The sequence below is a fragment of the Nyctereutes procyonoides genome, unplaced genomic scaffold (assembly GCF_905146905.1).
Source record: "Nyctereutes procyonoides isolate TBG_1078 unplaced genomic scaffold, NYPRO_anot_genome, whole genome shotgun sequence".
In the NCBI taxonomy this organism is placed as follows: domain Eukaryota; kingdom Metazoa; phylum Chordata; class Mammalia; order Carnivora; family Canidae; genus Nyctereutes; species Nyctereutes procyonoides.
This window is the reverse complement of record NW_026575024.1, coordinates 25,771,127-25,793,870: the sequence shown is the minus strand read 5'-3', so window position 1 is coordinate 25,793,870 and position 22,744 is coordinate 25,771,127. Positions and strand designations below refer to the sequence as shown.

Sequence of the window (22,744 nt, the reverse complement as noted above, 5' to 3'; positions counted from 1 at the left end):
TAGAAAGAATCTCAAGCCAACTCTGTGCTGAGTGTGGAGCCTGACTGAGGTTGGCTCTGTCTCATGACCCTCAGATCATGACCTGAGCTGAAATCATGAGTGAGATGCTCAGAGCCACTCAGGCACCCCAGTTCATCCTGCTTTTTAAATAATTGTATGTATGTATGTATGTATGTATGTATTTATGTATTTATTTATTTATTATTTCCAGCACAAGTGGCTCAACTTTATTACAGGGAAGCAAGGGAGGAGCAGGGCAAGTGAGGGTCTCTGTTAGGAACTGCCATCCTGAGCAGGACTGCCAGGCCCCAGGTCTGTCTGGAAGGCAGGAGAGGATCAGCGTCCTGCTTCCTTTGGTCCATCATGGGCCCAGGGGTCCAGGCCCTCACTACTTGGGGCCAAGGTAGGAAACGGCCTTTCCTGTTTTCTCCAGGGTTTCCAGCAGAATGTCCATGCTGTGCTCAGAGTTGATGCAGACCTTCTTGTTGGACAGGTCAATGTCAAACCCAACTCTTCCCAGCTTGTTGAGCACCCGACTGACTGCGTTAGAGCATCCTTCACATGTCCACAGAGAACGTGTGCTTTGGCATGACTGTGGATGGCTGGTGGTGGTGGTAGTGGCGACAGCGGCGACACTTCTAATAATAGTTTTTAATGTCCTAAGTGTGTGTATTATTCTTCTCTTGTTCATTCAGGGGCTGCCTATTGTCAGTTTATGGACATGCTATTCCCTGGCTCCATTGCCTTGAAGAAAGTGAAATTCCAGGCTAAACTAGAGCATGAATACATCCAGAACTTCAAAATACTACAAGCAGGTTTTAAGAGAATGGGTGTTGACAAAGTAAGTAAATTTTATTCTTTCCTTTGGTTGTTGCTTAATTAGTAACTGTTACTAAGGATGTAGATGCTGGCTTATAATTTTGGATATTTTCTACCCCCTGCCTCGCCAAGTTATATCATTATCTTTTCTCCAGGTAAAATAGAATTTACTGGGAGCAGCATTTCCCTGTACCCTCCTACCCCCAGTTCCCTTGCTGTCTTCTTCCTTTATTTTGAAGTTACTAGTATCTGGAGGAATTAGCCTGTAAATCTATACTCACAATTTTTCTTTTAAAAATAATGTTTAATGTTTATTAATTTGAGATCCAATCCTTCTTATCTCTGGATTTACTTCTGTAAAGCATACCATGTGGTAGAATAAGTAGTTCTAATAGAGAAGATTCTAAATACTTGATTTTTATAGTAGGGTTCAAGGAAGATCCCTTATGTGTGCTGGCAAATTCCCTTTTGCCACTAAAGGTATTTGAAAATACCAGAAACATAGTCTACCAAGCTTCATTAGGACAAATATTATCTTTGTTTTAGTAAATAATGTATTATGCAAAATTAAGTACTTCCCCACCCTATTAGAATGGTTTCTTTTTTTTTTTTTTAAAGATTTTATTTATTTATTAAGAGTGAGAAGCGTATGAAAGGGAGGAGGAGCAGAGAATCTCAAGCCAATTCCTTGCCGAGTGTAAGAGCATGATGTGGGGTCAATCTCATGACCCTGAGATCATGACCTGAGTCAGAATCAAGAGTTGGATGCTTAGCTGATTGAACCAGCCAGGTGCCAAAATAGTTTATTCTTTTTTAGATTTTATTTATTTGAGAGAAAGCACGAGCGCAGGGGTTGGGGGAGAAGGAGAAGCAGGCTCCTGGCTGAGCAGAGAGCTCGATGCAGGGCTGAATCCTAGGACCCTGGGATTATGACTTGAGCCAAAAGCAAGACACTTAACTGAGTAAACCACCTGGGTGCCCCCAAAATGGTTTATTCTTTTAAGCCATTTTTTGGGGAAAACGTTTTTTAGTAAAGCTTGTAATCACCCCTAAATTATCTTGCTGGTGTATCTGGTCTGTATTTACTTTGAAATCAGTCTTTTATTTTAGTCTCTGTATAATATATGAAATATGCTTTTGTATTGAACGAATATCATTTAGGCACCATAGTTTAAACTAGATATAGTTTATGTGCAGTACTTTTTCTTTTTATAGAATTGTATTTTATTTTAAGAACAAGGAAAATTTATAAAGGATACAAGAGCGAATAGTGTGGTGATCCTTTATGTACCGCAAGGATTATCAAAGCATGACCAGTTTTTTTCCATTTCCCTTAACCTTATCTGTTGTACTCCCAGATTATTGAGAAGTGAGTTCCAGATAACATTTTGTTAATAAGCATTTCAATATCTTACAAAATAATTTCTTAAAATTGTATTTATTTGCTCCAAGGGGTTGGGTAGTTCAGAATATTACATATATTCTTTTTTTTTAAAGCATTCATGACTATATTTTCTTTCTTTTTTTAAGATTTTATTTATTTATTCATGAAAGACACACAGAGAGAGACACAGGCAGAGACACAGGCAGAGGCAGAAGCAGGCTCATGCAGGGAGCCCGATGTGGGACTCGATCCCGGGTCTCCAGGATCATACCTTGGGCTGCAGGCGGCGCTAAACTGCTGTGCCACCAGGGCTGCCCCACATACATTCTTTTTTATAAAAATACCATTGCAGTTAGAATCCTAGAAGAGTTAAAGATAGTTAAATTCTGGTGAACAGTCCAATAATTTGAGGTAATACCTGATAACAGGTATCCTTGTGCAATAAAAAAGTTGACAGGGTTGTATTTTAATGGGATTGGAAGTACTTGAAAAACATACCATTTTGGGGGATCCCTGGGTGGCGCAGCGGTTTGGTGTCTGCCTTTGGCCCAGGGCGTGATCCCGGAGACCCGGGATCGAGTCCCACATCGGGCTCCCGGTGCATGGAGCCTGCTTCTCCATCTGCCTGTGTCTCTGCCTCTCTCTCTTTCTCTCTCTGTGACTATCATAAATAAATAAATAAAAAATTAAAAAAAATTAAAAAAAAACATACTATTTTGTAGAAATCTGTTCTGGGACAGGCTTATGTATCTTGACCTGTTTTTTTTTTTTTTAAGATTATTTATTCATGAGAGACAGAGAGAGGCAGAGACACAGGCAGAGGGAGAAGCAGGCTACATGCAAGGAGGCCGATATGGGACTCAATTCTGGGACTCTAGGATCATGCCCTGAGTCAGAAGGCAGACGCTCAACCACTGAGCCACCCAGGCGTCCCTTGACCTATTTTTAAGACAGAATCCCCCCCCCCCTTTTTTTTTTCTGGATGAATTTTTTTCCCCAGCTTTATTGGAATGTGATTGACAAGACAGATACCTGGGATTGGTTTGTGCTTTGGGCTTCATTCTTTGTGACAGGCACTATGGCAGTGTAGGTTGCATGTGAGATTTCCTCTTTAAAGTGGAATGACATGTCCTACCATGTGTTTGGATGTGTGTATGTGACTAATATATGATACTTGTTCTTTTGCATTTCTGATTCCTTTTGATGGACTGGGAGGGGCGTTGACAGGTCTAAGTACTGTGTGGAAAGCAAATGAATGAAACTTGCTCTATAAACTTTCAGGGGCTTACTTAGCACTAAGTTCTTGCTTCTAAAATTTTTTTTTCTCCTTTTGGCAGAGCTTTATACTGATTTGATGCATGGACACATATGATGCTTGCCACAACCTCTTGCTTTGGGCTAAATAGTCTTGATATTTTTCTGCAGATAATTCCTGTGGACAAATTAGTAAAAGGAAAGTTTCAGGACAATTTTGAATTTGTTCAGTGGTTCAAGAAGTTTTTTGATGCAAACTATGATGGAAAAGACTATGACCCTGTAGCTGCCAGACAAGGTCAAGAAACTGCAGTGGCTCCCTCCCTTGTTGCTCCAGCTCTGAACAAACCGAAGAAACCTCTCAGCTCTAGCAGTGCAGGTAAAACAACAAAACAAAAACACCATTTCCAAATAATAGTATTCTGAGTATTCATTCAGTCATTTGTGCATTCAGCCTTTATCTGGAGGTTTTTTGAGCAGCCATAGGCTTAGGGAGATGAAGGAGCACAATCCCAGCCATGTGGCAGGAGCATGGATTGTGGCATCAGGCAGACCTGTGTTTGTTCTTAGGTCTTTGTAGCCCTGTGTAAGTACTTCATCTCTTCTCCAGTTTCTTCCTCTGTAAAATGGGAATTTCAGTACTTTCCCCAGAGGGGGGGTTCTTGAGGCCTGAATGAATTACTTATGTAATTTAATTTTGCCAGTACTCTTTAGTTGTATGGGATAGAAATTCCTCAGCTTGCAAAAGAGAGCTTTAGTTTGAACGCAAAGACTTTTTACAGGGCCCTGAGATGGGAAGTTACAACCAGACCTGAACCCCCAGGAACTGAAGGAGCTTTCTAGGTCTCTTAGGGACTATGCTTGGCCCTCTGCATCATCATCCTGTCTGCAGACCAGCTTCTTGTGCTTACTATGGCTTCTCTGCCCTCCCTAGAATTTGAGATGCTTAGAAGTGGCTTTGGCTTGCTGTGATGCCAGCAGAATCTGGGAGGCAGTTTTAGAGACCGTCTCCAAAAGGGTTTGGCTTCGGGATACCTGGGTGGCTCAGCGGTTTAGTGCCTGCCTTCAGCCCAGGGCATGATCCTGGAGATCTGGGATCGAGTCCCATATTGGGCTCCCTGCATGGAGCCTGTTTCTCCCTCTGCCTGTGTCTCTGCCTCTCTCTCTCTCTATCTCTGAGGTATAAATAAATAAAATCTTAAAAAAAAAAAAAGGGGTTTTGGCCTCGTACATTTCCCAAAACCTCTTTGCAGTTGTGTGTTCATAGAACGTATGTATACTTAGGGGCAGGGCAGATGTTCTGCAGATGTTAACTCCTCCTTTTAATTTTCTTTTTTTTTTTTTTTAAGATTTTATTTATTTATTCATGAGAGACACACACAGAGAGACAGGCAGCGACACAGGCAGAGGGAGAAACAGGCTCCACGCAGGGAGCCTGATGTGGGACTTGATCCTGGGTCTCTAGGATCACGCCCTAGGCTGTAGGCACTAAACCGCTGAGCCACCAGGGCTGCCCTGCATAGTTTTTAATTTTCATAACTTTATTGAGATGTGGCTCCTTCCCAAGCCAAGGAGTTGAGGTATGATTCACTTGCTGTATAATTCATTCATTTAAAATGTACAGTTGATTCTTTTTAATATATTCACAGATATGTTCAACTATCACCACAACCAAATTAATTTTTAAATTAAAAAAAAATTTTTTAAAGATTTTCTTTATTCAGAGAGAGAGAGAGAGGCAGAGACACAGGCAGAGAGAGAGGCAGGCTCCATGCAGAGAGCCCGACATGGGACTCGATCGTGGGTCTCCAGGATCATGCCCTGGGCTGAAGGCGGCGCTAAACTCCTGAGCCACCCGGGCTGCCCTAAATTTTTAAATTTTTAAAAGATTTTATTTATTTATTCCCGAGAGACTCAGGCAGAAACATAGGCAGAAGGAGAAGCAGGCTCCCTGCAGGGAGCTTGATGCAGGACTTGATCCCAGGATCCTGAGATCACACCCCGAGCCAAAGGCAGATGCTTAACCACTGAACCACCCAGGCACCTCACCATGACCAATTTTAGAATGTTTTTATTAGTTCCTAAAAGAAACTTTGTATGTGCCCCAAAGTGGTCACTTCCCATTTTCCCTCAGCTCTCCCTGACCCCCAACACTGGGCAACCACTAATCCACTTTATTTGGGGATTTACCTATTCTGAACATTTCACACAAATGAAATCATAGAATATGTGGTCTTTGTATCTGGCTTCTTTTATTTAGCGTAATTTTTTTTTTTTTTAAGATTTTATTTATTTATTCATGAGAGACACAGAGAGAGGCAAAGACACAGGCAGAGGGAGAAGCAGGCTCTATGCAGGGAGCCCAACATGGGACTCGATCCTGGGTCTCCAGGATCGGGCCCGGGGCTAAAGGTGGCGCTAAACCGCTGAGCCACCCGGGCTGCCCTAGCGTAATATTTTTAAGGTTCATCCATGTTGTAGTACATGTCAGTACTTCATTTTTTTTAATGGCTAAATAATACTCCATTGTACAGCTATACCATGTTTTATTTTTTTATTTTAATTTTTAATGGGGGGGGGTGGGGACAGAGGGAGAGAAAGAGGGAAAGAATCTTAAGCAGCCTCCATGCCCAGTGCAGAGCCTGATGTGGGGATTGATCTCACAACTCTGAGATCATGACCTGAACTGAAATTAAGAGCTGGACACTTAACTGGCTGAGCCACCCAGGCATCCCTATATTGTATTTATTCATCAGTTGATGATGATCATTTGGGTTGTTTCCCCTCCTGAGCTGTTATGAATAATGCTACTTGGAACATTCCTATACAAGTGTTTGTGTGGGCCTATGTTTTCATTTCTCTTGGGCATAAATCCAAAGGGTATATGCTGTAGAGCACAATTCTTGGGTTGTATATGGTTCCTCTCTTTAACCTTTTGCAGAACCACCGGACTGTTTTCTAAAGTGGCTGCACCGTTACACATTCCCATCAGCAGCATGTATGAGAGTTCTGATTTCACCAATTATTGAGTGCTTAGCTTCTTAGAATGGGGATCTGTGTAGATAACCCTATGTATTTCATATTTCAGATGCTGGTAACAGGCAAGTGGAGACTTGCACTAAGCATTTGGTTTTGGGGATGAACGTATACTAGAGATCATCCAGGAGAAATGCCTGTACTTGGGGGTGAAAGGCCTTATGGTTATTGAACTGTTTGGGGTGTCAGAAAGATCAGATATTTCTAAACTTGGCATAATATATGGCTTTACAAAATAATTGCTAAATGATTAAAATCATGAACGATAAATTTACCTCAAGATAGCCCATTCTTAATTATTCTTGATTGTTTTAACTTTACTCCTTTTTCCTTAACTTTGTCAGCTTTTGGCTCTGCTCACAGAGAAGTCTGTAAGTCCTAGTCAGGGCGCTGCTTTCCTCTCCTAACCCTCCTAAACACCTTCTAAAAGGTGAGCAATATGCGGGTTTTGAGGTAATTAGTGGTAAGAGCAGTCTCTACCACTCTTCTCTTCCCAAGCCAAGGAGTTTGAGGTTCTAAGATGGGGGGCATCTTACTTTCCAGATGGGAAACCTTGGGTACCTGGCAGCATCTGGGACCGTGAGCTCGCTCCTAGCATGAAGTTTGCCTTTGCTTCACGAAGTTGCCCTGTTTGTGGATTTGGTTGGAGCTAGGTTAAGATAGTCTTCGCCAGAATGACTGCGTCTCTTTCAGATGGTAGTCTTCTTTACCCCAGCGGAAAAAAGACCTCACAGAGGGAGTCCTTTCCAGCACAAAAGATGGTGGCTAAAATTGGTACTTAACTCTGCTGCCAGGTTAAAAACCACTTTGGGCAAACATGGGAATGTGTCTTGCATGCTGGGCTCTCTACAGGAGGTCTCTTCACTGCATAGCTGTGGAGGGCAGTTGGTCACAGCCTCCTCTTGTCTGGTGGGTTTTTTTTTTTGTCTTGAAATTTCTCCTCTTAAAGCTCTGCTCCTCTCTCAGCTCCACAGAGGCCCATTGCAACACACAGAACTACTGCAACCCCTAAGGCTGGCCCAGGTGTGGTGCGAAAGAATCCTGGTGTGGGCAACGGGGATGATGAAGCAGCTGAATTGATGCAGCAGGTAGGCACCTCCTCTAAGATCAAAGACTGAAGTTTCTTCAGGAGAAAGAATGCTTGGCAACACTGTTGCAGGGAAGGCCTGCTGTCTTTTTGTAGGAAGGCTGCCTTGTCCCTCTGCTGAAGCGGTCCTCATTATGTGTGAGCACTTGGAGTGCTGTGTGGGGAGTGGGAATGTGGAAGTGCAGGTGGAAGAGAGGGATCAGGTGTTTCTAAGATCTATTAGTGTGACAGAAACCAACGTCTTTGGAAACCCACCCATAGTAGAACCCTGTTGAAGGTCTCTGAAACACTGTCAGGGTTCTGTGGGATTCAGAGAGTGTCTCTTGACGTTTGTCTCTGACAAAAGATAAAGAAAAGTTCCTTTCTAAATAGTAAGGAAAAAAGAAGATTCCATAGTTTCTGTACTGAAATTGTGGGTCATTGGAGATGCAAGTTAGAGTGGAACTGGCATGGAAAGCCTGTTACTGATCTTCTGTTCTTACTAGTTCAGTCATTTGAAACATACTCTTTAGAATTAGTTAAATATCCTGATGGTACACATCAGAGGTTTCTATGGATCCGAACAAAATTTAGACTTTATTTTTTTCTTAAAGATTTTATTTATTTGACAGAGCACAAGCAGAGAAGTGGCAGGCAGAGGGAGAAGCAGGCTGTCTGCATAGCATGGTGCCTGATGTGGGGCTTAATCCCAGGACGCTGGGATCATGACCTGGGCTGAAGGTAGACACACAACTGACTGAGCCACCCAGGCACCCAAAATTTAGACATTTTTGCACCAGTCCTTATAGTTTTGTTCTTTTGCTTTTAGGTGATTCTCTTGATTAATAACAGGTTTTTTTTTTTTTTTTTTTTTTTTTTTTAAGATTTTATTCATGAGAGACACAGAGAGAGGCAGAGACACAGGCAGAGGGAGAAGCAGGCTCCATGAAGGGAGCCTGATGTGGGACTCAATCCCGGGTCTCCAGGATCATGCCCTGGCTTAAGGTGGCCCTAAACCACTAAACAGCCTGGGCTGCCCCTAATTCCAGTCCTTTTTTTTTTTTTTTTTTTTTAAGATTTTATTTATTTCTTCATGAGAGACACAGAGCACGAGAGAGAGAGGCAGAGACACAGGCAGAGGGAGAAGCAGGCTCCATGCCGGGAGCCAGACATGGGACTTGATCCCAGATCTCCAGGGTCACAACCTGGGCTGAAGGCGGCACTAAACCTCTGAGCTACCTGGACTGCCCCTAATTCCAGTTTTATTTTATTATTTTATTTTATTTTTTTAAAGATTTTATTTATTTATTCATGATAGTCACACACACAGAGAGAGAGAGGCAGAGACACAGGCAGAGGGAGAAGCAGGCTCCACGCAGGGAGTCCGACATGGGATTCGATCCCGGGTCTCCAGGATCACGCCCTGGGCCAAAGGCAGGCGCCAAACCGCTGCACCACCCAGGGATCCCTAATTCCAGTTTTAAAATCGGGGGATGCTCTATGATTTCTGTGTGTTTGGGTTTGAATCCTTTCATTTTCTTGAAAGCCAAGTCCTAAAACCTGGGGGCAGAGGCCTCACTTGAACCTGGAACCTCTCATAACAACCCAAGCCCTACTCCTCAGAGATCAGGAAATAAGAGCCTTGCCAGAGATCACGTTTTTTTGTTTTTGTTTTTCCCAATTTTTGATTTGTGTGTGCCCTGTGCTTCTAGGTGCCATGGGGACGTCAGGTGACTGGGTCATCATCCCTAGTAGTGTGACTGCCTTGCGTACCCTCTTAGAACTGTCACTGTGAAGTACAGAAGTCCTGGAGAATAAGGAGACTTCCCTGCTAACTGTTGGTTTCTAGGCAAGGATGTACACAGGAAGCAGTCTCAGGGAAAAACAGTGTTGCCAATGCCAGGGCTGGGTGGCTAGCCCAGGGTTGATATTGGAATCTCTGGGAAAAGATGTGGCAGGTTCTGTGGGACTGCTGTTCTTGGCACAGGTAGTGTCCTGTGTGATGGGGCACAGGCTTTGGGTTGTATAGATTTGGGGACTTTCCTACCTCTGCCACTTCTACTTGGGGCAGGTCAGTTAACCTCTCTAAACTTGCTGTGTTGTGTGAAGTTGAGCAGATTATATGAGCTAGTGTTATTTGGGTCCCTGGAGTGGTGTCTAGGATAAATGGTGAAAATAGCAATGGATAAAAGACAGTTGTGATTATTATAGTTCTTGTCCGTGGTCTTTTTATTTATTTATTTTTTTTTAATTTTTATTTATTTATTTATTTATGATAGTCACAGAGAGAGAGAGAGAGAGGCGCAGAGACATAGGCAGAGGGAGAAGCAGGCTCCATGCACCGGGAGCCCGACGTGGGATTCGATCCTGGGTTTCCAGGATCGCGCCCTGGGCCAAAGGCAGGCGCCAAACCGCTGCGCCACCCAGGGATCCCTTGTCCGTGGTCTTAATAGAGCAAAATAGATTCTGAAGTGTCTTTTTAAAAGCTCACAGGTGTCAGATTGTCTTGACAAATGTTAATTTGTCTGACATTTTTAGAGTGGTTTGCCATATAGCTTTAGTGAGTACTTCAATTTCACTTTTGCATTAGTCTGTGAGGTCTCACAGATAGTGACAGTGTGCTGGGGGAGGTTAAATGACCTGCTCTGAGAGTTGAGTCAGCTGCCCCCGTTCTGCTCTCTGGAGTACTTGGGCTTGTGCAGGGTTTCCATTTTGTTTTCTCTTTAATATGAAGGATTTTTTAGGTCCTCTCCAGGTTGCCAGAATTCTTACCTGTAACACCCTGTTACTAACTTCCTTGGCTCATTTACCTGATCTGTCTGGCCCCTTGGAAGTATTTGAATTTGTGGCCCTTAGCAAAGGTGTGGCGGTCTAGGGAACATGACTGCAATGTGGGAAATAGAGCCAGACAGGCTTCTTGGGGCAAGAGGACAGCAGTGTATTCTCACAGATTACCTACTGGTATCCATTTCCTTAGGAGATCTGCAACAATTCTGCATTCCTAAGACATCCTGGAGAAGTTTACTTTTAGTTGATTTGAGTCCAGAGCAGTTCAAAAGAGAACGTAAACCAGAGATGTGAGGCACATACATAATTTAAATTTTTTTAGTAGGGATGTTAAAACAGTGAAAAGAAACACATGAAATTTCTTCTAATAACCCATTACGTGTATCCAAAGTGTTACCATTTTAACATGTAATCAATACAAATAATCATCAATGAGATATTTTAACGTTTGAAGACCGTACTAGGTCGTTGAAATCCTGTGTGTATTTAATATTTACTGCCTGTCTCAATTGCATTGGCCACTTTTCAAGTACTCAAATAGCCATTTGTATGGGCCAGTGCAGGTCCAAAGCATTCTTCTTGGGTTTCCTAAGTTATAGCTACTACTTTACTGCAAGAGAAGTTTAAGAGTGACATTGATTACTAGCCACAGAGTTTTAATAACCTCAAAGGGTAAACAAGCGGGGAGTGAAAGCCAGTGACTTCTTAGTGTGTACTAATTATTTCGTGTGGATACCTACTTAATGAGTTATGTCATGGAAGAATGCTGCTTTGGCCTCACAGGGAGGCCCAAAAGGCTGGGTTCTGGTGCCCTTGATGATGTGTAGGTCCAAGAAAGTTTGACTGGGTTTGTGAGGGAGGCACTAGTGAGCCATGGGTGATGGACTCCAAGATGTAGCATACCTTTTGAAGCTCTTTTGACTTCCTTTCCCTCCTGAGTCACTAATGTGATTAGAAGGCCTCTTCCCTAGCTCTTGGATCTTAGAACTGAAGATTTAAGGCAACTTCCTACTGCTGGGGTCAGTCAGCTCTTGTCCATCCCCCCCTCCCCCTTTTTAACATTATTTAATTTTATTTTTTTAAAAGATTTTATTTATTCATAGAAACACACACACACACACAGAGAGAGACAGACAGACAGACGGAGAAGCAGGCTCCATACAGGAAGCCTGACTTGGGACTCAATCCTGGGTCTCCAGGATCACACCCCAGGCTGCAGGCGGTGCTAAACTGCTGTGCCACGGGGGCTGCCCCCCCTTCCCCTTTTTTTAAAGAGTTACTTGTTTTAGTGAGAGAGAGAATGTGAGCTGCTAAGTGTGGAACCTCACTGGGGGTGACTCGATCTCACGTCCCTGAGACCATGACCTGAGCTGAAATCAAAAGTCAAACACTTAATTGAACCACCCAGGTGCCCCAGGTTTTACCTTTCCATCCCCTCGTCCACTTTGGGGCCGAGAGTTTAAAGAAGCAACAGCAGCAGTAAAATCAGGTTTGGGGAGAAGGAGAGGCAGTAGATGATTTAGCTTTGCTGGCTACTAGGTGATGCTAGTATTTCATTGAAATTCTCAGTTATTTTTAAAAGTGATTTCTGTGGGGGATGCTTGGGTGGTTCAGTGGTTGAGCGTCTGCCTTTGGCTCAGGTTGTGATCCCGGGATCGAGTCCTGCATCAGGCTCCCCATAGGGAACCTGGTTCTCCCTCTGCCTATGTCTCTGCCTCTGTCTCCCGTAAATAAAATCTTAAAAAAAAAAAAAAAGTGATTTCTGTGGTTGATAAAGGAATAATTGAAAGACTGTTTTCATCAGGCCTTTGATGATGAACATTGAAATTAAGTAATTGACAGAATGGTCCTTGTGGTTCTGGACACCTTTTCTCATTTCTGGATGCTTCTCGACTACAACTTATGAAGGGGGAGTTTTCCACCTTGGGACAGGACTTGATCCCTTTGGGTATATCTGGCTTCTTTGTGAGGCCGTGGGGGAACTAAAGAAGCTATTTGCTTCAGTTTTTGCCTTTAGTTCAGACGGCTGGACTTACATGTCTGTGGTGCCTCTCAGGCACTCAGAATTCCCTGCTGCCTGAATTGTTCTCAGTAGCTGCACTTTTGATTTCCTTGCTTGGCCTTGCCTGTGGCCCCAGCCTGTATGTTCCATGAGTATTTTATGCTGCGTGGTATGCCATGTAATTTGCATTTGTAATTGAGAGTTAAATCAAATTCACATGTCATAGAGTTGAATGTCTTGGAATGAAGATGTGCACTATGCTTAAAATGGCCATGAGAAGTCTTAGGACATTTATTAATCTTGGCTAGATAGAGACCCGGCCTAAGCACTGAGATTTATTTCCTTGTTGGCCTTTTGTGAGAATTAGAGCCCCTCTGCAGGATGCCTGGAGAATCCTGCAGCACATGTGGTTAGCTGGCGAAATGCTTGCTGGAGCTAGCAGTGGAACGTGCTGTGCTGGGTCTGCTCCCTGATTCTGTGTCTTCTCTCCCTTTTGAAACTCTCTTGGGAGAGAGACAGGTGCCAGGACTCTTTCCTCTCCTTTTGAATAATGAATTGCTCCTCCCATCCCTAGCATATGGTAGCCTCTGGAGAATCATTGAGTTCTCCATGCCTGGGCCACTGTCACTTCTAGCTGTTTTTGACTAGCGTAGTCATTTTTAGTCAGTAGTCTTCTTCTGCCTTGCCATTTCTGCCCTGCTTCTCTGGACCAGACCCTTTTTTTTTCCATTGACCTCCACGTGTAGAAAGACCTGGATTTCACTGACCAGTGCCCTGGTGAGAACTCAGTTGATGCTTGTCAGCCACTTTGCTGGGCAGGTTATGGATTCTGCTTCTGTATTTGTCTCAGGATCCCAGAGTTTTCTTTCCTTGATCTATTCTTAGTTCCTCATGATTTCTGGTGTAACCTGCCTCTTCCTGGGAGATGTTATAGTCAAGGTGGCCACGTTATTTATCTGGAGCGAAAGAAGACTGGTATTAAACTAAAGTGGGTTTTGGTCCATGTTAGTGAGTGTGATGGAAGACCATGTCTCCTTTCAGCTTAGCAGTTTGTCTGATATGTTGTTGGTACATGAATGCTTAGTATCTTATCCTTTTTAATGTCTTATGCAGGTCAATGTATTGAAACTTACCGTCGAAGACTTGGAGAAAGAGAGAGATTTCTACTTTGGAAAGCTAAGAAACATTGAATTGATTTGCCAGGAGAACGAAGGAGAAAACAACCCTGTATTGCAGAGGATCGTGGACATTCTCTATGCCACAGATGTATGTGTTGACACGAGGATATTTTCTTGCCATTTTGCCATCTAAGACAAAGTAAATTTTATCTGGTTGGTTTCAGCGCTCAGTGCTGGTGCTCCTCATGTTCTAGGATAGCATTCATCAAAAGACTTTGACTTCTGAAAGTCAGCCAGAAGGCACCTCTGCTCAGCCTCAGCCTCTGCCTTGAGGCCTGTGAGCCTTCGAGGCAGGAATAGGACAAGGAGGTGGCTGGCTTGCACTGCTTCTGTGGTTTATGGCCACTGATAAGTGATGAGTGCCACCAAATGCTCTTAACCCCACCATCCCCCTCCACCCCTGCAACTTGGACTCTTGCAACTCTCCCATTTTGTCAGGGCCCCAGGCATGATATGGCCCCTTTCGGATGTACCCTGCCCATGGCTGTATCTCTGTTCCTCCTCCTCAGGAGTGTGCCTGGTTCCTATTTCTTCATAGTACTTTATGGTCAAGTTTCTTGGGATCCATGTATGTTATTACACAGCAGAATCTGGTGATACTAATCATGACATGCTAGCTGATTAGGGAAGACTAATTTTTTTCCTACATTTAGGATTTGGTATCTTTCTATGTCCAATATTTAATGGCTTTACTTATTTATAAATCTGCATACCTAATAAGGTCTGTACCATCAAGTTGCAGTGTATGTCTGTTTTATAGTGTGTATAGCAGTATACAAATACAAGGTAATATTAATATTGGCATTAACACTGTTCTCTAAATCTACCAAGTAAATTTCAGGGGATGAAGACAGATGACTGAAAAGATGATACTTTGTTCCATAAATTCTTATTCTGGGCTTGCTCTATGCTAGCTTCAGTGAAAACAAAGATGACGAAGATGCAGAGGCCCTTGGTCTAGTCTGAGTATTATCTTAATGGAGTCTTAAGTAAATTCAGCTGTGGAGATTTAGTTAAAAATAAGATGGTGATTGAAGGAGAAGTCTGATTTTTATGGTGATATAGCCATTATTATGCAAGAATGCCCTGGAGTGAGCATTAGTGGGAACCTCAAATCTCCTGTTTTTCCATGCCACTAATGTTGGGTCAGTCTTGGAGGTTACTATAGGTATTGTGAGTGTTTTAGGTAAACCCACAACACCCACAGTGGCATGCATGGTCCTGAAGTGCTGTCAAAGAAATGCATAAAGGAAAAGTTGGCTGCATAGACAGCTTATTGAGAAGAGATGATATGGTACTGAACTTTCATGGTGACATCAGGGCTTTTTGAGGGTACGTTTTCTTTTTTTAAACAGACTTACTGAGATAGAATTGACATAATGGACTGTACACATTTAAGTACAATATGATATGTGATATCATCACCATAATGAAGACATAATTAAGAAATCAACTTGTGCTCAGTTTTTTTTTTTAATATTTTATTTATTTATTCATAGAGACAGAGAGAGAGAGAGAGAGAGGCAGAGACACAGGCAGAGGGAGAAGCAGGCATCATACAGAGAGCCTGACATGGGACTCGATCCCAGGTCTCCAGGATCATGCCCTGGGCTGCAGGTGGCGCTAAACTGCACCACCGGGGCTGCCCTTGTGCTCAGTTTTTGACTGTTGTGAGATGTGTTTCCACTGTCTAATAAAGTAGTGGTCATGTGGCCTTGTACTATTAAACGATAAGGGTGTGGTAGAGATAGGAAGAGTCACTGACTTGAAGAGACTGTTAATATGAGACAAGTGACATCACAGTAACTGATCTTTCATTTGGTGCTGAGTAATAGCTTTCCCCTCTCGTTTTCCCATTTTAGGAAGGCTTTGTGATACCTGATGAAGGGGGCCCACAGGAGGAACAAGAAGAGTATTAACAGCCTGGACCAGCAAAGCAACATCCGAATTCTTCACTCCAAATCATGTGCTTAACTGTAAAATATCCCCTTTTATTATTCTTAGAGGACTCACTGGTTTCTTTTCATGAGCAAACAGTACCTCTTCTTAAAGTGCACTTTGCAGAAGTTTCACCCCTTTTCCAATGAGTTTGAGTTAGGAGCTTTTACCCTGTAGCAGAGCAGTATTAACATCTAGTTGGGTCACCTGGGGAACAGAGAGGCTGACCATGGGGCTCACTGTGTGGATGCTGGTAACACTCACTGCTGGAGAAGGTGCTTTTATGTCATACACTGAGGTGGAGTCCTCAGTAGAGAAATGTAAAGACTGATTTGAATTTTAAGCTAATGTGAAATCTTGGCAGAGAACGTTTTAATAAATAAATGCCTTAAGAGTATTTAAAATATGCTTCCATATTTCAAAATATAAAATGTACCATGACAGGAGATTTTACATGTTTGACAAAGTGTCTGGGAAGGAAGGGCCAGACCTCTGGACCTTTGGAATCTGCTGTTCACAGGCCTTGCAGGGCTGCTTGAATCCTCAAAGACCTAGACCTTGGCTCAAAAGGGAAGTTTAAAAAGTTGCTCTGTAAAGCCATTTGGTGTCCTTGACCAATCGTATCCCTCCTCTAAGAAGCAAGAGGCATTGTTGCCTGGATGAATAGAGGGCACATTTCAGCCCTGAGATGTTGAAGAGCTTGAATTTTATTGAACATTTCTCTGACGATTTTTCCAGTTATCCCTGAAATTTCTATGTATTGTGTTTTTGGGAAATGAGGTGTGTCCAGTTTCTAAATCTAACAACTACTTTTGGGGACTTGCCCACATCTCTGGGATTTGAATGGAGGTCATGTCCCATTTTACTGTCTTTTAAGTTTACATTGAACATGTTTCTCTTCTCTGCTCCCTGTGCCCACTGGGGACTCCTCTTTGGCTCCTTAAAGTTTGCTGCTTAGAGTGTAAGTTCAGCAGGCAGGTGGTCACGCTGCAAGTCTTTCTGGACCTTTGGCAAAGGGAGTGACCAGTGAAGGCCATCGCTACCTTAGGATCTGCAAGGCTGGGTGTTCTCGGTACCTGCTGTCCACCACCCTCCACTGTTATCGGAATACTTTGCCAGTGCACTAATCTCTTTGGAGATAAAATTCGTTAGCGTGTTACTAAATGTTAATTTTCTTTTGCAGAAGATACAGTACCGTGTCTGAATTAATTATTAATATTTAAAATATTTCATTCCTTAACTCTTCCTCATTGCTTTGCCCCTAGCCTATTCAGTTCCTTTGTTTGGCAGAATTCTGCAAAATGTGTGTCACCCACTACTGAGATTGTTCAGCCCCTGATGTATTTGTATTGATTTGTTCCTGGTGGTAGCTTGTCCTAAAATGTGTGTAGAAAGCAGATATTTTATGATAAAATTGTTGTGTAGTGCATGCTCTGTGTGGAATTCAGAGGAAAACCCAGATTCAGTGATTAACAATGCCAAAAAATGCAAGTAACTAGCCATTGTTCAAATAACAGTGGTGCTATTTCTCTTTTGTGGCCTTTTAGACTTTTGTTGCCCTAAAATACCATTTTATTGGGAACCCATTTTCCACCTGGTCTTTCTTGACAGGGTTTTTTTCTACTTTAAACAGTTTCTAAATAAAATTCTGTATTTCAAGAGTGTCATGTCTTCTGAAATTTGTCTTGCCCTGGGTATATTCTTTTAGGTTCAAATGGTAAGGTACTGATTCTTCTCTCTTAAATTCAGACTGATCTTTTCAGTCTTTCACTGTTTTTTTTTTTAATGTACTTATTTCTAAGCCCATTCCTTTTTTTCTCTGTTCTTCATATTTCATTTCTCAGCCTCCTGCTGTTAGACATTCTCATGTTACTGTGAGAGGTCTTTGAGAAGTCTAAGGCTTGGCCCTGCTGCCTTGAAGCCTTTTCAGGTGGCTTCCTCCTGAGAACTACAGCAGGACAGTGCTTGCTGGATACCATGGGGATATAGTCCCCCCCGCCCCCCCGAAAGTATGTTTCAAAGGCAGTTAATAGTCTGACACTATGAAATAACCTGAAATTACCATCTTCCCCTCCCTTTTAAAATTCTATGCCGTAAGAAAAGAGTTCAAAAGGAGACTTGCTGCCATTTTCAGTATGAAAAGAAGTTAAATGGGTAGGAATTGGTTTTCTATATAATTTTTAGGGTTCTTATTACAATTATGGATACTCTGTAAACCCAACTAGATTTTTGCCTAGGGTTAAATCCACAAAACTTCCTCTAGAAATTAATGGTACTATACCTTCCGTGAAGTGTTGTGCACCTTCAGAAGGAATTTGACACCCTTTGTGTTGGTGATCTACAGAGGATACACCTCCAGGTGTGCTTGGAGTTGGTGAAGATACCATGGGGTAATGTCACCTGAAAAATTACCTTGGAAGGAGTGAAGCTGATCCTGTGTGTACTTCTAAGTCTATTGACCTTGTTCTTTAGGCTGAGCCCTATAAAGTCTTGATAAGACTAGTTCAGGGTAGGTCACTGGTGCACTTAACTTGAGGAAGCTGCTTGGTTTGCTTGGCAAGTTCTCTGTTGCTTGAGGAGTGGTAAACATGGGTCTTCTGGCTGGATTGGGATTTATGGTTCAGTCAGGCTGGTGTTCCTCAAGCTATTGGGCTTTAGAATCACCTGGGGAACTTGACTGACATAATCTGTTTCTAAAGTCCATCTCTAGAAATTGAGTCAGGGGATTGAAAATCTGCATTTTACTTTGTAGCTCAGGTGACCTGAGCTTAATGTAACCCTCATACTTGTACTTTGGCCTTAACATACATGCCTGCATGTTCAAGTCTAATTCTGATGGGGAAACATCAGATTTGAGTTCTTGCAGGTCCATCCTAACTTTGACTTCCAAGCTATGTGATCTCTCTTGTTCTGAGCTGCCAAATGGGGATGATGCTGCCTGAAGTGCCTCCCTCACTGGGTACTTGTGATCAGAGTGAGCTGATAGAAAAAGCAGCCACAATGTTAGGAAGCCGAGCATAAGTTCTTCAGATCCAGCAGACATTCTCTAGAATTTCTAGATCAGAAGAGTTTAGAACAGAGTTTTTGTATGGACCTCTGGCAAAGGGAGTGACCAGTGAAGGCCATCACTACCGTAGGATCTGCAAGGCTGGGTGTTCTCCGTGCCTGCTGTCCACCATGCAGGAGGGTATGCATAAGATAGGCTTCCGGTACTTTGTAAAATAAGTAACAAGTTCTTTTATTGTTTCTTTTTCAGCTTGGTGGTGGTATTGAGTCTAGCTCTTTGAGGTTTTCAGACTATGATTTTCATCCAGTTTCCTGAGGGAAATTGAAGTATAAATGCACATTTCACCATTTTCTTTGAAATGAAAATTCAGTGATTCAGTAACTCAAATTCATTGATTTAAAAACTTGTATTTTCTTCAAGGTGTACTCTCTAGAAAATAATATGGTGTTGGGCAGGAAGCAGCTTTGTTATAACAGAGTGACTCTATAGAGTTTTTCTTTAAGTAGTATTTTACAAGGTTTGATATGAGGAGCTCCTTTTGTGATGTTTACCACAGTTCACCACAGTACACAAACACAGCCTAGTCTTTAAGCCTGATGAACCTAATGAGATTAGTGCAGGTGATCCAAATCTGGCTGATGTCAACAGAGAGTGGAACTTGAAGTAATCACTCTGAACCACAGTGACCCTGAGCCTGTGGTCAGTATTGATGTAAAATTTAGGATGATGTCATACTTTTGACATACTTTCACACAGTGCAGATTAGCCATCAAAGCCTAGAACTTTGTAGATGGTATCGAGAGAGAGATTTAGAACTGCATAGTGATCTGTCAGCAGCTTGCAGGTCTGTCAGATGTCTTACCTTAAAAATTTTTTTAAATTCCCCCCTTATGCTGATTTATTGGAGTTATTTTCCTTAGTCTACAGGCATTGTTGGTAAGTAAGGGTAGGCTGCGTGCATGCAGGAGGAAGAGGAAGAGGAATTTATTTACTGAGGTCTTCAACTTTCAGTTCTGGTTGTAGAATGAGATTTGGGAAGTGCGATTTAGCCCATCTGGGTAAGTCTTAACAGAGCTGGCTTTATGGTTCTAGCTTCCAGAGGGGGCAGAGATGAGGTTCTAAGATTCAGTCTTAATGCATGACTCATTGCAGTGTAGACTCTTAAGTCCAGGGTCAAGCATACAAGTGGGTAGACTGAATGTATGAAGGGGGTGTGTGGCTAGAGTCCTTCTCTGACCTTTACCAAAATGAATGAAGGAGTTAGTGCTGTGGTCAGGAGGCCAGGGACCAGGAGTCGAGACCACCGTCCTCCATGCCCTGTGTTCTGGGTTTGCAGAGTAGTTTTTCATTGGCTCATTGGGGAGTGGAGCAGGGATGGTTTCCCCAAGATCTCTTCTGGACCAGAGAGAGTTACTTAGGTCTGTGAAAAGCTGATATACTGGATCTGAAAAGAATGTAGGAATGCCTCTTTCTGGCAAATATTGTCCCTGGGGCCAGTTTTCATCAGGACAGGGATAGCTTTGATTCAGGGAGAAGCACAGTGTTTCTCAGCATCAGCGACATACATTTTGCATGTGAAAGTTTGAAAAAATTCTCAATAATGATGAAATTGTAAAGTGTACAACTTCTGTGCTCAAAGAGAATTTTTTTTTATAAATTAATTTTTATTGGTGTTCAATTTACCAACATACAGAATAACACCCAGTGCTCATCCCGTCAAGTGTCCCCCTCCGTGCCCGTCACCCATTCACCCCCACCTCCCGCCCTCCTCCCCTTCCACCACCCCTAGTTCATTTCCCAGAGTTAGGAGTCTTTATGTTCTGTGTCCCTTTCTGATATCTCCCACACATTTCTTCTCCCTTCCCTTATATTCCCCTTCACTATTATTCATATTCCCCAAATGAATGAGAACATACACTGTTTGTCCTTCTCCGATTGACTTCACTCAGCATAATACCCTCCAGTTCCATCCACTTTGAAGCAAATGGTGGGTATTTGTCGTTTCTAATGGCTGAGTAATATTCCATTGTATACATAAACCACATCTTCTTTATCCATTCATCTTTCGATGGGCACCGAGGCTCCTTCCACAGTTTGGCTATTGTGGACATGGCTGCTAGAAACATCGGGGTGCAGGTGCCCCGGCGTTTCATTGCATCTGAATTCAAAGAGAATTTTTGACTCTAGAGGTGCCAGGGTGGCTGAGTTGGTTAAGCATCCAACCTCTGACTTCAGCTCAGGTCTTTTTCTTTTTTTTAAGAGAGGGAGAGAGAGAACTATGGGGGAGGGGGTGGAGGGAGAGGGAGAAAATCCCAAGCAGGCTCCATGCCCACTGTGGAGCCCATTGTGGAGCCCAACATGGGGCTCCATCTCACAACCCTGAGATCATGACCTGAACCAAAACCAAGAGTTGGACCTAACTGACTGAGTCACCCAGGTGCCCCTCAGCTCAGGTATTGATCTCAGGGTTGCCTACTTAAAAAATTTTGACTCTTGGGCAGCCCGGGTGGCTCAGCAGTTTAGCGCTACCTTCAGCCCAGGGCCTGATCCTGGAGACCTGGGATCGAGTCCCACATTGGGCTCCCTGCATGGAGCCTGCTTCTCCCTCTGCCTGTGTCTCTGCCTCTCTGTCTCTCTCTGTCTCTCATGAATAAATAAAATCTTGAAAAAAATTTTTTTTGACTCTCAAAGAAGGAGCTTTGACAGAAGACCAAGTGGTTCAACCTGTGTCTGGCTGCAAGCTGCAAGGAGAGCTTTGGTAATAGAGTAGTCCCCCTTTACCTGCAGATGATACATTTCCAGGGCCCACAGTGGATGCCTCAAACAGTGGCTCGTACCGATCCCTAGATATACTACGTTTTTTCCTATACAGACATACTTACAATAAAATAATTTGTAATTAGGCATAGTAAGAAATTAGCAACAACTGAAAACAGAATAATTGGAACAGTATAAATCCTAAAAGTTAAATGAATGTGGTCTCTCAGTATCTTAATGTACATATTCCTCCTCCTCTTGATGTGATGATGAAATGCCTACGTGTGGACGTGAAGTCAGATGAATGATGTGGGCACTGTGACCTAGTGTTAGGCTCCTGTTGACCTTCTGCACATACATCAGGAGGTGGAGCATCTGCTTCTGGGCCGCAGAGATTGCAGAGTGAATCCCGGAGAAGGGGGCCTGCTGTAGCCATGTAGACAAGACTCAACACGCCGCACTGGGATCATCTGTGGCTTACCCTATTGGGGCTTGAGTGACCTGTGGGTTCCTTTTTGCCCTTGCTTGCTTGCCAGTAGTTTTATCATGTTCCTATTATTCATAGTTCTCATAGTGGGGCCCCATTGATAGATTTTGAAGTAGTTCCAGTGATTTTAAGGTCTGTCATACTTTATGGTTATTTGGATTTTAGCATTCTAAAGGTTTATAATCCAATACTGCCTTTTTGGGGGCATTTTGCGTTTTTCTACAAAATGATGTGAGTTAAACATGTAATTATATATATAGACTGCTGTTTTTAGCTTAAAATTTAAATCCTGCATGGTTGAATGAACTATTTGTGTTTTTTACAGGTAGCTGTGGACTATCCTAGCTTCCTCTATGTGCACCTCCCTCCCTATTAATTTTAAAGGCTGAGAGAAGAAATGATTCAATATTGAATGAAATAAAAATTTTTTAAAATTTCCTCAGGATTTCTAATTCTGTGATTTAATATTTCCCCCCTAGTTTTGTTTTGTTTTTTAGATTTTATTTATTTATGAGAATACACAGAGAGGAGAGAGTCAGAGACACAGGCAGAGGGAGAAGCAGGCTCCATCCAGGGAGCTCGATGTGGGACTCCATCCCGGAGCCCCGGGATCACTCCCTGGGCTGAAGGTGGCGCTAAACCGCCGAGCCACCCGGGTTGTATTTTTGTTTCGAGGGAGGAGGTGGGTAAGTAGTAACTGACCACATTGAGAATCTGTCTTTTTTCTTGAAACATGGTATTCTGAAGTCTTTGGCATTTGAACCTGCTTTCTCTTAGTGTGGTATGGATAGGAAGAGCATTGTTTTATTTATTTTTAAACTCTTTTTAAAGATTTATTTATTTTAGGGATACCTGGGTGCTCTGTGGCTGGTTGACCATCTGCCTTCGGCTCAGGGCGTGATCCTGGGATCCGGGATCAAGTCCCCCCTAGGCTGTCTTGTGGGCAGCCTCTCTGCCTATGTCTCTCTGTCTGTCTGTCTCTCATGAATAAATACATCTTTAAAAAAAAAAGATTTATTTATTTTAGAG

General features: G+C 42.8%; 1 protein-coding gene and 1 pseudogene across 4 annotated transcripts in view; one reads left to right on the top strand and one right to left on the bottom strand.

Moving 5' to 3' along the window:
- Positions 1-17,128, top strand: part of MAPRE1 (microtubule associated protein RP/EB family member 1) — a 33,788-nt gene extending 16,660 nt beyond the window's left edge. For all 4 annotated transcript variants that reach the window (XM_055346371.1, XM_055346361.1, XM_055346380.1 and 1 more), the window contains exons 3-7: positions 696-841; positions 3,629-3,836; positions 7,460-7,581; positions 13,462-13,614; positions 15,389-17,128. In XM_055346371.1, the coding sequence (XP_055202346.1) occupies positions 696-841; positions 3,629-3,836; positions 7,460-7,581; positions 13,462-13,614; positions 15,389-15,445 (686 nt within the window). In that variant the 3' untranslated portion in view covers positions 15,446-17,128. The remainder of the gene's footprint in view (positions 1-695; positions 842-3,628; positions 3,837-7,459; positions 7,582-13,461; positions 13,615-15,388) is intronic.
- Positions 389-590, bottom strand: LOC129493524 (copper transport protein ATOX1-like; annotated as a pseudogene).
- Positions 17,129-22,744: the final 5,616 nt, after the last annotated feature.